The sequence below is a fragment of the Pelmatolapia mariae genome, linkage group LG14 (assembly GCF_036321145.2).
Source record: "Pelmatolapia mariae isolate MD_Pm_ZW linkage group LG14, Pm_UMD_F_2, whole genome shotgun sequence".
In the NCBI taxonomy this organism is placed as follows: domain Eukaryota; kingdom Metazoa; phylum Chordata; class Actinopteri; order Cichliformes; family Cichlidae; genus Pelmatolapia; species Pelmatolapia mariae.
In genome coordinates, this window is record NC_086239.1 from 14378691 (window position 1) to 14394154 (window position 15464).

A 15464-nucleotide genomic window follows, 5' to 3' on the forward strand; every position below is an offset into this window, starting at 1 on the left:
GTAGATAAGAATATATGAGATATGTTGCCAGTTCTTATGTTATTAATAATGCAATGGAATCAAGCTGATGGTAATATGAAGATAACACAAAACACTGAAAAACATCTCACGGTTACCTGGAGTTTACACTTGCAGCTGAAGGTCTTTTCACACACGAAGTCATAAAAACACACCTCTTTACTTGTGAAAGCCACAGCTATCTGAGACTAAAGAAAATCGAGTTTGTTAGAAAACACAGAAACATGGAGACATGCAACCTGTCCCTATTATATAACAAGGATTTAGCAGTTTGCCAAATGCACAATGGGGGAAAAAAATCCTCATGTGTTATTTAACGCGGTTATACAATACAGAATATGGCATCCATAAATCTGTAGTTTAAAGAAATGCCAATTAAAACTTACAATCAATTATTGATGGTGTTATTACTAAAAAATGTATGTTTACTTTCTGATCTTTATGCACCAGCTTCGTGTCTGAAACGCAATTAACCAAAGCCACAGATCAATAATTCATTAATTGAGTGGAGTATTTGTTTATCTCTGTGCCATACAATATCTGCCCCATTAAATGAGGCTACTTATCAGTTATTAAATTATAAATCCATTTCTTTGAATAATATTTCTTGAACTACGCTTCAGGAGCCACGATGCAGCAGTAATCGATGAGAGGACTGATTAATAGTTAGGTATGCATCTCTCAGTATGTTGATAGGTTCACCTTGTCCACGTTTTGCAGCAGCACCACATCTGTGACCCAGAGGTCCTTGGGTGCGACTGTGCTGTTCTGCAGTCGATGAGTGTGCAGAAGGGACATGTCCTCCGCATCCCGCAGTCCTACGTTTCCTCCTTTACTCACAGTGAGATACTGACCTGAACTCTGCAGGTACAGCACCTGAGGAGACCAGAGGTTATTACAAGCAAAACATTTAAAGAAAATATCCACAGAAAGACTACAATTCACACTTCCCCGTAACACCAGCCTTTAGCTTTATGCCCCAATGAAGTTTGCTACATTAGAGAGTGGCGTTATTTATTAAAACCTGAGGAGACAGCTTTTAAAAACCAATTTAAAATATTAATTATGGCTTGAATTTTCCTCTTCTCGCTGGCTACTTTATAACCGCAGAACTACCCTAATATAAGTTCTCTAAAAACGAGCCCCTACTAAATCTTCCACTCATTGGATACAGGTGAATAAAAGGAGCCGTTCTGTGCTGAATCTAATAAAATTGAGAATTAATCATTACAGGAGTTATTGGGTGAACAAAACTTGGAGCTGCAAAAAATAAATTAATTCATTTTAAAAAGCTTGAAGCTGACTGCATCTAATGAGCAAGAGACAAAGTAGATCTTTGATGAAAGGTAGTTTATTAAAATTTCACAGCAGAGGTAAGAGGTCAGATGTTCTGCAACGTAATTACTGTCTTCTCCCTTTCCCCACAGTGTACCTTTGTAAGATCTCCCGGATTTGCATGTCATTTATCCATAATTATTATAATTACATATTGATATACAGCTGGTGAGTAACTGATACAATGTGTTTATCTGTAGTGCGAGCGAAGGGCTATCATTTTGGGGCTCTTTTAGCTGCTTTTTCATTGCTTTAAAAGCTGGAAGACAAAACTGTTATTCAATTTGAAGTATGTACCCAATGAAGTATCGGTGAACCTGTAACTGCTAAATGGCAACAAAATAACTTTTATACTTAACAGTATATGGTATACTGTAGTACTCAAAGTATTTCAGTGTATGCAATAGATTCCCATTTAGCTTGTAATAGGGAAAAGCGACGTTCAGGAAGAAATGGTGGTAGATGAAACAAATAATATAGGACCATGTGAAATGGGCAGGTGCAAATACCTGGGGAACTCTGACGAGGACAAGCATTTCAGAAATAGCATGTTCTGTGGGGTGCTGCTGGTCAGCAGCACTGAGTGGTCAAATGAGGGACAGACTGTCCACAAGGTCTTGGAGATGTGCTTGTATTACTAAAACCTCCCAATACTGGCACCAAGGGGTACTTATAGTCTTAGAACCATGCTATAGGCAGGTATCTTTACTATTAGAGCTGTTGTGTTGCTCTGGCTCATCAGAGTTATGTGGAATATTAAACATCAGAAGTGATTTTGGGAGACAAATACATGACAGAGCAGCTCTAGAAGTGACTTTGAGGAAGAAAAAGATGCAAGATAAAGTGTGTTCTAACTGTATGATCCATGTAATACTGCAATGTAATGTAATGTAATGTAACATGAAAATAATATTACATGTTTACCGCAGCTGTTCCGTCACATTACCGTCTACTCAAAATCACTTCCATTGTGTTTTGTAAGGGTTTTTATTTATTTATTTTTTGTGAGCTTCAGTTGTATTTTATTTAACATTTAATGTGCTTTTGCAGCATTTTTCTATTTGCTCGTGTTTTCTTACGTTGCAGTGCCCAACAGTTTGGTCTACAATTGTAGCAGACATTAATATTTGATGTTACCATTTAATGAGTACAAGTCCAGAATTCACTCCTTTTAGCTCAGTTTTGGTCTTCACCAAGCCCTGAGTGAAATGTGTGCAAAAAAATGCAAAAGCTGCAGGCTGTTGGTGGATTTGTCACCATTAGTAACCACTTCCTGCTTTGCTACAAATTTGTCAGGGTTATAGATACAGTACATTGTTTCCATAGTCTCTATTTGATACTTAACTAGTGGAGTAATGGTCAGAAATGAAAGCTATCTAAGCAACAATACTCTGCCTCTTTAAGGCTGTCAAACCTTCCAGGCACTTGGAAAACAACTGACACAACAGTCTGACATTTCGACATCCTCGGGATTGAAAGATTAAAGTGATGAGCCGTCACTTTATCCAAAGCGGTGGGGACTTCATACCGGCTGCTTCATTTACATATTAATTGATAGATGTTAAAGGAGTCCAGAGCCATTTATCTCCAAAGGAGTGAGCCATTTTGATGAGCAAGACCCTAATACTTTTTGAACGTTTCCTTCCACAATGTTTAATAATGTGCAATTCCATCCAGTCAGCAGAGTTTTGGATTCTCTAGACTGCCAATGTCAAAATGTTTTCAGATAACATGCAGAGGGTCATTGGTTTGAGGAAAAAAAGGGAAAAAAGGCAACATGCTATGACTCTCATAACAAACTTTTCTTCGTGTAAGTCTCTACTAGGTTAAAGGACCTTTTACCTTTTGAACGGGGTCTCGATGTGGACAGGTGAGGGTGCGTGGTGGCTTCCAGCAAGGCGCACTAACAGTTTTGCTGTTCTTTAATTTATTGGAAAGCTCCATCAGCAGAAATGAGCACAGGCCTCCCCAGTCAATGCATTCTTTCTCCTTTGAGGTGTCGCTGTCCAGGGGGAGGCCACTGCGCTGCTGACTGAGAACCACGCTGTCGAACAAGAAGCCATATTCCTCCTCGGACCCGTGGCCAACTGATGACCAAGCAAGATCGATGAACTGAATTCGGGACAAGGAGCGGGATGCACCTGAGAAGTCCTGCATTCAACAGCAAGAGGATTGTGAGATACTGCACAATCTTGGCACACAGCTGAATACAGCCAACTAGTGCAGTCCCAGCATCAGTAAAGTTGGTCAATCATGACTGTGGACTATATAAAAAATGGAAGTAGCTTCATGCTATTTAAAGCCTCCCTTTTTTTGCCCCAAAAGTACCCCCACTTTAAAGAAGTCCATGAGCACTTTAACCTCAGTAAACAATGTCTCCAATCTCTTTGAAACTGTTAGCTAAAACTAGTTCATCTCTTAGCTATTATAGTAAGGTATAAGACTAATACCTAAGGTTAGTTTCAAGTCTCAGTTATTGAAGCAAAGTATAAGACTGACAGCTAAGACTAGTTTCAAGTTTAAGGTATTGTAGTATGGTGTAAGGCTAATAGCTAAGATTAGCTTCAAGTCGTAAGTGTTGTAGCAAGGTTTAAGACTGATGCCTAAAACTGGTTTCATGTCTTGTAGCATGGTGTTCATTTTGTAACTTATGTACCCCATTTAGAATGGAACACACAATAAATCAAGGGGTGTTTAAGACTGTGGCTACACTGTGACAGGAAATTGGTGCAGTTCAGGACATCACAAATAAGCGACTTACTTCCAGGTGGCTACCTCCATCTTTTATACATCAGTTATGAGAAGAACCCAAAAATTAGGGCAGTACTTGAACAAATTAACTTAAAACCAGCTTTATATAGTCCAGTAAACTAGAAGTAGATATAGAGAACATACCCAAACCCTATGATTTCTTAGTAAATCCCTGAAGATTCCCTTGTTTGTATAGCACTTCTAATCAGATCTAAAGGTATGGTTCTATACTGTCAAAATTGGAGATAAATAATTTAACCCTGTTCTTTAAATGTGAAATAAAGGTGCTGTAATACAAGGCTGTCAATAGACTGACTTGAAATCAAAGACTCACAAGGAAAAGGTTCTGTAACTTTCTATAATCCTCAGCGTTCATTCTGCTTTCAAGCTGTGCCACCTCCATTCTCGTTCCCATGGTTACAGCTCGGACCTGTCAATCAATCAGCAATAAACCAGGTGAGGTCAAGGAGGTAAAATGCGTGTCTGTATGCAGGTTGGTGTGGAATAGGGAATACACACACACACACACACACACACACACACACATATATATCACTGAATAAAATAGATTTCCCAATGTCTATGTGTTACATGACAAAACAAGATGCACTCAGAGTAATCCCTCAATAACCTGCCATATCTATTTCACATGGGTCGTCATGCCACCATGATCATACAGCAAGGTCACAGCAGCAGCTTATTGTTGCCTCTTTTCACTGTTGGATAGCGTGCAAAGGTTTCCGCTATTTTCCGAAGTGCAAGACTTTAGGAAGTAGTCAAACAAGCCCCCCCCCCCCCACAAAAAAATTTCTCAGAAAGGCAGCGGGTTGCCAAAGCATGTCGAGTCTGTCATATCCATTAGTGTGAAATAAAATACAGTCAGATAGATGGAGAGAATAAAAGTGTGAATAAAAGGGAATGATTTCTGAAATTGTTCTGTGCTGAAATTAAAAACGCATTTGAAGTCAAAGAGAGAAAGTTTCTTTTTAACTCCAACTCTCCTACAAAACACTCCAAGGGGCGGCAAACACTGTTTCATTTTTAGCACAGCATAAACGTTTATGAGACAAATTCACTGGATGTGGCATCAAACTGAACAGAGATTTAGATGACAGGCTGTGTAATGAAAGCAAAGGGAAAATAAATAAATTAATGCTTTGCTGCAGCTATTATCTTTTTTTATAACAGTGATGAACTGCAGTGTGATCTTGACATGATAGTTAAACCAGACAACAGGTTCGCAGTAGACCGCAAGATGACTTTATACTACTGTAATATTTAAAAGAATGCCGATACTCATGGGACAATTTCTTCACATCTTGTTTGTGAGCGTGATAACTTCTAATCAACCACATCCTGACTTGTTTTGTGGCACGCCGCTGGCTTCAGTCTGCATGTGACTGCACAGACGTAAAAATGAACACAGAAAGCTTGATGTGCCGTCCAAATTGCTGCTGCTTGAAAGGTAAGAGGCGTTTCTTATGAATGCATCCACCTCTGGGAAAGACTCATTTTGCAATCTTTTATCAAACACACTTATCAGGGTTGCCTCTCCTCTTCCTGGATGGTCACTTTTGCTCCAGTGAGTCCTCTCAAAACTGTCACTGTAGTACTTCTGAGTTTTTAAAAGAACATGCAGTTAACTTGTCCGTCAACAAAGCATCTCAGCTCCTAACTGTGTAATGGCAGACCTGGCCTTCCAGTATACACATACCTCAAGTCAAGCATGTTTTCTTTTCAATCACAAAGTTCAAACAGTGAAACCAAACACAACTTTACGCTTAATAACAAATTCAAACTTACCATTCAATTTCACCTCTCATTCTGTAATGGGTGTCTGTAGTATGTTGTCCCAAGAGTCCAGCTCTGAGGTGTTGGAAACACCACTTTCAAATGTGTGACATTTCAAACAAATCCTCACCTTCTGGCTATTCCGTCTTAGCAATGGCTGCCTCTCGTCTGAAGGAGACTCGGCCGATTTGTGCCTGAAGTTTGTGTCCAGAGGTTATTCTAAGCTGGCAACGTCTAAGAAGCAATCAACGCCAACAGTCCTGACTGCAGGCACACACACCCACAGAGAGTTAACGAACTGCCCCCCAGTAGCCCAGACAGTGGCAGAGGCCACACACACACACAACAAATCTTTTATTATCCTTCACTCTTAAAGACTCGGGCTAAGTTTCCTGGCAACCGAGTAGTCAAAAAGAGTTGTGAGAGTTTGTGAGTCCAGGCCTATTGTCAGTATGCGTGCGCGTGTATGCTTTCTATTCTCAGATTAGGCACAGGAGCGAACATAATGTGTGTGAGAGTGAGGTGCAACAACGCCACATACAACAACACGATTCACACAAAAATTCCACGGCGACTGATAATAAAAGAAAAATACTGACGTGAACCTGAACAAAGATAAAATACACACAAAGCAGCTTTACAGCATCATTCAAATGCCTGTGAGAGGGCATCCTGCAGGTCAATTGTTGCTATGCACACAGACACACACATATATATACAGAGAGAACAAAGTATCTCAGGGATTTGTTAAACTCAAACAAATCGATAGCTCGTATGGTGGAAAGCATCAAACAGTAAATCCAACAAAGATGTAATCACTGCCCTTCCTTCCTGCTGCTCCAGTGACCATGACCAATCTCCGTGTGTGACTTAATGGTCTTCAATAACTCGAATTAGCTGATTATGGCGGCCGTCAACAGTGACAGGATCGGAAAATTAGGTCTCAGCAATTTCAATAATAAAGCTTTAAAAATTAACACTATCACAATTGGATTACAGTGGTGCATGTAGGAGCCAGCAGAGAGCCCAAAATAGCCCTCCACAAATCCACCATGGAAAATCCACTATTATACAGGGAGAAGAATGAAGTTGCTGGAATGGGAAGGAGAAAGAAAAAAAAATTGGTATGGCTCTTAGTTCTGGGAGGAAAGAGGCGCAGTCGAAGAAAAGAGAACGCAAGGGCAACTGAGCGAAAATGAAGCACTCTCATACAACAATACAAATCTGAAGAGAGACCCACTTTTGGAAAAATCTTTCTCACACGTCAGAACTCTTTAATTTGCAAGAGGAAGAAGAAGAAGAAAAGTGGTTTAACTCGTCATGACTTCTTTAAGAGTTCTCAAGGAAGTTCAGGTCCCTTCATTTTATTTTCACTGGCCTTGAAAACGTCATGAAAATTACAGAGTAGGAGTTGAACAGAAGGTGACAAAGAGACAATATGTTCATAATCAGAGACATCTGCGTAAACAGGGTGAAGGTTAAGTCGTCACTCATTTGAAATGAATTGAAATCTGCAGCTTTGGAGTAGTAACGCTCTAGCTGGAAACATTAAAATACAAGACAGCGAGAGAAGTCCAGTTAAGTATGCATGTATATACAGATATAGATAATACCTATGGGGAGCTAAAGAAAAAGGGTTAGAAACTACTGAGATATCTATCTCTCTCCAGTAAATCAGTGGGCTTTTGGTCAGACCAAAAAGCAAAAAAACAAAAACAAAACATTTAAAGATGGCATCTTGGTCTTTGGCAAATCAATCAAATTACAAATGACTACAAACCATATTGGCTGGATATTAGTAATTGCCAAAATGATAACTTTTAAGGACTTATATGCAATTGCCAAACTTTTAAGGACAAGGGAAACACTGACATGATCTGAACAGAGTGGAAAATGCAGAGGGGAGCGTAGAAAATATTGACTTAAGAATCTGATAAAAGAACAACATTAAAGAGAGTAAAAAAAATCCCCGGCAATTACTGTCAGCCTGACTTGCTTTGAAACTCGAAACTACCTGATCTCCCCTCAGAGCCACAGAATTATAAATTATACAGCCCCCCCAAAAAATAATAAAACACCTTTACAAATTAAAAAGCCTCGTTTCGCCTGTCCTCTAATGAAAACGCTTCTCCTGTGTCTGCGCGCGTCTGTTCTTCGCATCTTCTCGGGCCGCCGCCGCCGGGCCGCCAGTCTTGAATGCCCGCATTATCATGTTGGTTTGGTGGGTGAGCTGGTTGGCGCTGACAAACACATTTACTGCTCTGGAAACAACCGGAACAGAAAGACAAGGACACACGTGTCACTCACACGGGGAGAAAAAAAAACCGAAAAGCGTGGCAACAATATTAGGATTGATCCGGGGAACACTTTGATCTGGCTGGAATAGAGAATGTCAGGCTTCAGAGAACACAAGCCAGGATGGATCCACAGGAAGTGGGTCAAGGGAATTATTCAGCATTGGTGGATTTGATGGTAGCGGGCCTGTGATCAAACAACCACCATTTACATGGGTGACAGTGGGTGTGCGCGTGAGCGTCTATGCAAACAGGCAAGGCGTGCAAGCGTGGGTGGGTGTGTACGACTAGTGAATGTGTTGGTGGCTATGTGTGCGGACACGAATGAGAAAAGGTTGAAGATGTGATGGAGAAAAAAAGAAAAGGGGCAAAAAATACACTAGAAACAGTGTCTTACTTTCCATCTTTGAAGTAGGTTTTGAGAGTGTCACTGAAGCTCTTGGAGTATTTCACAAACTCTTTCTTCTGCTGTTCCACTACCTAACCAATAAATACAGACAGCCTTTCAGCTCCACTTATTTCACAGCAACTGTGTTTGTGTGCACAGGCACTTTTTTTTTTCTTAAACTTACTAATGTATCCACTTACCCGTCTGTTCTGATGTTGGTATTTCCTTAAGACAGTATTAACAGTGTTTAGCAGCTCCTTGATGGCACTGGCAACATCTCTGTGGATGACACGCACAAGTGAGTGCATGTTAGAAAGAAAAAAAAAATATATAGAAATCTTCAAATCTGTCTGTTTTTATCAGGCACTGATACCCTGAAACTACAGTCCTTTGATCCAGCTCGTTGTCTCCCCTTTCTTCCCCCTGTTCTCACAAACACGCTCTCACCTTCAACTCTCTTTCTCTGTCTCTCTCTCTCTCTCTCTCCCCTCGCATGCACTTGAAATCTGCCGTTTCATAACTTTAATTTCTTAGCATTCCCTTTGAATTGATTTTATTTCTAAGCCCTCCGCTGGGTAAGTAACTTAAGCACTGACTCACTAAGAGTATTGAATTCCATCAAAATAATGGCAAAGTGGGCCAAGAAGATGAAACATCTCTCACTTTCTATAGCGTGCATTCAGAGCGGCGGACAGGGACGTTAATAGTTTCGCCATCACTGCTGTGCACACTGCTCAACCTTTGAAAGGAATCTTACGGCGGGGATAAAATACCAGCGTCACCATCGCTAGTAAGTCGATGAATTATTTACATTCTGAACGTAGGTCTTGTGATGAAAGCTTAGAAACAAAGACATGCTCCGGTTGGCCAGTTGGAATAAAAGAAATGAGAGCTATGTAATGCCAGGCAGCATCTTAGTGCATATAATGAAATATTAATTGGAGAACAGTTATTAAAAGCTGACTCTTTCACTTTTAATCAACCATCGAGTTGTTGTAAGTCAAAAGGGCTTGCTTTCTGCTACTTTAATCACTTAATACGATCACTTAATCTGATCGAAATTTTGCACGTAGTAGTGAACCTGATTTACGTCACACTGCAACACACGTGCACATTCACACACACAGCTGTCTTACTTGATGGTATGTAGCAAGCCCATTCGGTCATTGATCTCATCAGGCAGGGTGCTTAGGATGTGTTTCAGAGCTCGGGCCCTCTCGTTCAGCTCCTGGAACTCTGGCTCTTTCCTGTCAATCATCAACTCTGAAAAACACAGAGAGGAAGAGAACAAAAGACAGAGCTCAAACTCCTCGCAGCGATGGGCACGTCAGCACGCGGGCAGAACTCACGAAATTAATATTGGTGACATGTGTTAAAAACCTATGTCTACAGTGCAAGTGTGAAAAATGGACACAGCATCAGGAGTATGTGTACATGCGTGTGCACTCACACACACAAACACACACACGTTAGGGACAGTAACGTGTTGAGTTTGTTAAGTGAAAAGCCGGATTAAGGTAGAACTTGGGATGTGCCATGCAGGAGGTACATTTAAAATTCATCCTGTGTGTGTGTGTGTGTGTGTGAGTGAATTCATTACTACCATCAATCACTGTACACTCGGCACAAGGAATTCAATTACAGACAGAAACAAGGGAACAACTGAAAGCAGACAGAGGGGTTGATTTGTGTGGAAACAGCTCCCCCCAGTGGATATCTGTGCTGCAGCAGCACAGGACTGGGCCGTCACAGAAACCAAAGAAAAACCAAGTTGGTATTCCCACAGCTTTCATCTTTAAGTGCACATTCTGGTCTACAGCAGAGCACAAAAAAACAAAACAAATAAAAGAAACCAAACCTACCCTGCATATCATCTCCAGCCATGCGAAGCAGAGCCTCGTTATAGTTAATTTTTAACTTCTTCTTTTCCAATATTTTTACAACAACGTCCTGGGTAAGGCCCGGGGTCTCCTTCTCTGCCTTGAGACACACAAACATGCAGCTGCTGAGGACTCACAGTCATCCTTGGTGTTTTGCGAAAATAAAACTATAATCAAAGTTATAAATCACTAAGCTGCTGTAAAGAGGATTTACAAAGTGAAGGGTACAGGCAGAGTCGATACAAGAAGGATGGCAGTTTTGTCCGTGAAATGCAAGCAAACAAACTTTAAGAGAAAACCTTACCTTTATAAAAGCTGTTCTCAAGGTCTGCGCTGCTGATAAATTGATCTTCTCCAACTGCAAGTTGTAATACACAAACACACAAGAATAAGCCAGCGGTAAAAACTAACACTCACACGCACACAGCTTAGCTCTTACCATGGCCTCTCGTCTGTGCTGAAATGTAATTCTGTAAAAAGTACATGAAAGCTAAGGATCCCACCATATTAAAAGAGGACACCGTGATGCTGAGATGTGAAAATCCGTGTGGACTGAATTGGATTCTATTGTTAACCTCGAAAGAATCAAAGTGCATTCAGTTCCTCTGAGCTGATATTTTGGCATTAGGCAGGTCTTTGCTTCTTCAGCTCCAGATCGCTGCTTGTTGGTTTGCGCACCGTGAAATCGATAGTTTTTCAATAAGATAATTTCATACTGTAAACAATAACACCTTGAAAGCACAGCAGAAAAACAATGAGAGCAATCAGGAGTGACAAAAGCTGAAATTAGCAAATTGCAGAAACCAATTTAAGCCAGGGGATAACTGCCGAGTATGTTTGTGTTACCCAGTAAAAAAAAAAACCCAAAAAAACAAAATGGGTTTTAAATTTTTGTTATGTTTACATGTACATTTTTTAAATTCCTCTTTATTTACCACAAATTTTCCCCCTTAATACTCAGAAATCCACAAGCAAATGCTAAATAACAGAAGACATAAATGAAAGACATGATAATGGGCAAATAAAAAACAGCAGCGCACCAATATATCAGTGAAACATGGCTATTAGCTGATATTGGGGCTTTTGACTGCTTTTTTTGCAGTTCAACGACTGAAAAATAATGTAAAGATTTTTTTAATATGTTTGATTATTTTTTTAGATGCAAACAAAAGCAGCCTTTTGGGCTTAAAGGTGCAGGTAAATACAGGTGTTACTGATCTCATTAGTTAAGGCTCTCGCCTTAAACAAAACAGAACCTTCATTAAACTACCTTAAACGCTTACCAGCCACTTTATTAGATACTCTCATTAAACTGCTCGATAATGCAAGTGTCTAATCAGCCAATCACATAACAGCAACTCATTGCATTGAGACATGAAGACTTGGCCAAGATGACCTGCTGAAGTTCAAACTGAGCATCAGAATGAGGAAAGAAAGGTAATTTAGGAGACTTCGACTATAGCATGATAATTGTTCCCAGATAAGCCAGTCTAAGTATTTCAGAAACTGCTGATCTACTGACATTTTCCCAAACAACCATCTCTAGGGTTTACAGAGAATTGTCCCTTCTGAATTCTGATGGCTACTTCCACCAGGATAGCACACCATGTTACTTGAACATGACCATAAGTTCTCTGTACTTGAATGGCCTCCACAAGAAATAGAAGTTAATCAAATAGAACACCTTCGGGAGGTGCTGGAATGGGAGATTCCCCTTATGGATGTTTCCATGGTCTTGTTGAATCTATGTCTTCAGAACTGCCTTAATTCTTTGTGTCAAAGTGTATCTGATGAATTATCTGGTGAGTGAATGTCAAGACAAAATGGCTGTTGGGAAACAGATAAATTCCCCATTTTAAAAACTGTTTTCAACTCCTTTTCTGGGTCTTTAATGATAACAAAAGAAAAAAAAAAGACTGGAAAAGTGTAACCTGTAATCGTGCAGGTGTGATACACAGAGATGCTTCACATGGATTAAAAAAAAAAACCCTTCAGAGATACTGACAGCCACTCAGATTTACCATCAGCTGAACAACATGAATAGTAGCAGTCTGCTCACTTCTCATTACCACTCGTTCTCCACCACTTGTTCTTGTTAACACTACCGTTTCCGTATTTCTATTCAGCTACAACTCTGCAACTTTACACAAAAACCTTTCCACAGTTAAATACAACCCCTGCTTGAACTGACTATTTACCAAAAGTCTCATTCCAATTTTCTTCTAAGGTCACAAACTCTCTCTTTTTTTTTAATTTTTTTTATTCTTTACCTCCTTAAAGACAGGAAACATCACGGTGTAGAGAGCCATCGGAGCCAGCGAGGCAGCAGCTGCATCATTCTTCATGTCTCCCATGGTCATCCTTGACCAATCGATGGACCCCTGTGCGTGCACTCGTCCACTGATGCCGGTTTCACTGCATTCAATCAGTCATGAAGACTGACAGAATGGGAGCAGACAAGGATCTAAAGAAGAAAAGAGCACGATGGGAGAACAAGCAGGGAAAGATGGATGGTAGTTGACAAAAACAACTGTGTAAGGGATAAAAAAAAAATAGATAAATAAATAAAATTATCCATGTTTACAACCAGGCTAAATTTATCCTGTTTAAACATGTCTCTATTGTAGTGAGGAGGTAGAGAACTGGTTCCACAAAATTTCAACTGGAGCACTCTAATTCTATTAATTTTTGTGCAATTAAACAAGATCAAACCCCATGTTTACTTCTTCCAAGAAAGTCTTTGAGTCACAGATATGATCATTCCATAACAGCCACACCGCTTAAAAGACTGTGCTTTACTGCTCCACTGGGTGCAATGCTGACAAAACAGGCACAAGTCACACCTGTACCAGAAAAACACGCTCTTCTGAAAATGACTGCTGCAATAAAGCAAGGCGGTGTGATAAATATACGACCTTGGTATTGGTTTTTAGCTTGTTTCCCCCCCCACACCAGGTTGGCCATAAATAAAAACAAGAGGAAGATCCAGTACATCCTCTTTTGCAGGCCTGTATTCTGTCTCTTTTACTGTCGGGTACACAGGAACACACACCTGGCACATCCAGGACCAGTTTTTGCTCACCTACATTTTTAAGTACGTAACAGCTTCAATGGCTCTATGTGACAATCTTCATTCATACAACAAATCCCAAATTAAAAAGGGCAGGGTCACTCGTTTTCATACGAGCTCACTATTCACGCGGGTGAATGAAACAAGAGCGAGACAAGTCGTCACCCTTTGACTTTCTGCCATAACTGAGAGTGCTCTTAGGTTTATCAGATGCTTGGTTCTGCCCTTTGGCACTCGCTCTTGCATAGAGAGTAAAACTGTAAACAGGTCCAGTGTGACATTATTATATCTGATAAGGATTTTAAAAGGAGGTTTAATCAGTGTTTACAACAGCCATGGTTACAGGAAGGATTGCACTGGTTTCTAGTTATTAGGGATATGAATATGAACGTCATATACAATTACATGTGCCAAAAAAGGTAACACTGCAGACTCTGTTACTTCCCTGAACCATAAATGACTAAGGTGTGGCAAATCTTAGTGCAGGCCAAGACAGAGAGGTAATGGTAGCATTTGGCACAGATATATGGAATGCAGACCAATCAATCAGTGTCTTCCAGGACAAAAGGTTATTACAGCCCCTTATGAGTCATTTGCGTGGACTAATGCAGCTCTTCCTGGAAATAAAAAAGGGGGGAGAATAACAAAAAAAGTGTTCAGAGCAGCATGAATATCTGGGGCAGTTTAAAGCCACCGGGGTGTTTTTTAGAGTTCTCTGTGAAATGACCCTTGGATCAAAGAGAGGCGTATTGCTCTGAAAAGGTTACGGTCATAACTCACTACTGACATTTATAAGTCAAAGTATTATAATTTTTTTATTTTTGTTTGTTTGTTTTGAACTCCCTTATTTTGCCCTTTTCTGAAAGGGTACCGACCTCGCTGTAGTAGTCACTATATTTGAGGTTGCCCTGCTTCTCAGCTCCATCACAGATCTTTTACCAGTTTACGTGGTGGTTAGCAGGCACGCCAAACTACATTAAAAACAAATCCAAAGAGCTCAAAGTTTCGGTACCAGCCTTACCTGATAAAAGATGGTTGCCAGTGATGAGAGAAGCAGCGGACCGTTGACCGGAAAACAGCAAATCACCTCTATAGGTAACGAACTAACGTTAGAACAGCAGCTTCGAGAGCAGGTGATTCAATCTATTCTGTTAGCACTCCAGTTGCCTCCTTATAAAGTGCGACTAAATAAAGGTGAATGAAGGCGGGGACGTGTTGCTCGGTTATCTTCCCGTCTTGTTTTGGGTTGTGTCTCGTTCAGGAAGTTTTATTGTCTAATAAAAGTGCAGACGAGAGCCAGGTTGGGCGGTGTTGGGAGCTGCCCGTTGGCGTCGCTCCAGGCTGTTTGTAGTTCTTTCTATGGACGTCCTCAATGTTTCGTTATTGCCGGGGACACCGAAATAGACTTCAATTCCCAGGTAGGTACAGGTAATGGATTTTTAACCCTTAAGTCGAGTATGACGAATATTATCTGCGGTATGAGCGCACACATTTAACCCTGTTTAAGAAAGCACATAAGAAGAAAATACCTTGATATGTATGTGTATATGCGTCTACAATTAACACGATACGAATGTTAAGGTAGCTAGCTATCAGAAGAACGAAATTAACGGTTTTCACGATGGTCAAGAGAGTTCGCTGCCAAAAAGCTAAAATATCGTCAGTTGCGCAGAAATACCAGGCTTGAATAAAGGTACGTTAATACTGACAGGATGCGGCTGTTAACAATTATTAGCATTGTGCATTACTGTAGAACGTTGTTTGCTAGGGAAACTGTGCTAACCGCTAACCTCCAGCTTTATAATGGTCCTGGAAGTCGACTTCCAGGACCATTATAAAGCTGGAAGGTAGCTTTAACAAACAAAGAAACAAAACAGAGAGAGAGAGAGATGTGATACATCTTTGCTATTTCATAAAATAAGCAAGAGGCTGTCGTG

General features: G+C 40.4%; 2 protein-coding genes across 2 annotated transcripts in view; both read right to left on the minus strand.

Annotated features, from left to right (window-relative positions):
* The window catches only part of LOC134641700 (WD repeat-containing protein 49-like), a 35975-nt gene extending 31456 nt beyond the window's left edge, over positions 1–4519 (minus strand). The window contains exons 1-4 of the mRNA XM_063494209.1: positions 4439–4519; positions 3196–3504; positions 721–894; positions 117–200 (exon numbers count right to left, since the gene is read on the minus strand). Of these exons, the coding sequence (XP_063350279.1) occupies positions 117–200; positions 721–894; positions 3196–3504; positions 4439–4519 (648 nt within the window). The remainder of the gene's footprint in view (positions 1–116; positions 201–720; positions 895–3195; positions 3505–4438) is intronic.
* Positions 4520–7161: 2642 nt separating this feature from the next.
* pdcd10a (programmed cell death 10a) lies at positions 7162–15107 on the minus strand. Its single transcript, XM_063493440.1, has 8 exons — positions 14549–15107; positions 12728–12921; positions 10762–10815; positions 10440–10557; positions 9714–9840; positions 8778–8856; positions 8587–8669; positions 7162–8156 (listed from the first exon to the last, which is right to left on the minus strand). The coding sequence occupies exons 2-8, from the start codon at positions 12815–12817 to the stop codon at positions 8009–8011; spliced, it is 699 nt and encodes a 232-aa protein (XP_063349510.1). The 5' UTR covers positions 12818–12921; positions 14549–15107; the 3' UTR covers positions 7162–8008.
* Between the last annotated feature and the right edge of the window lie 357 nt (positions 15108–15464).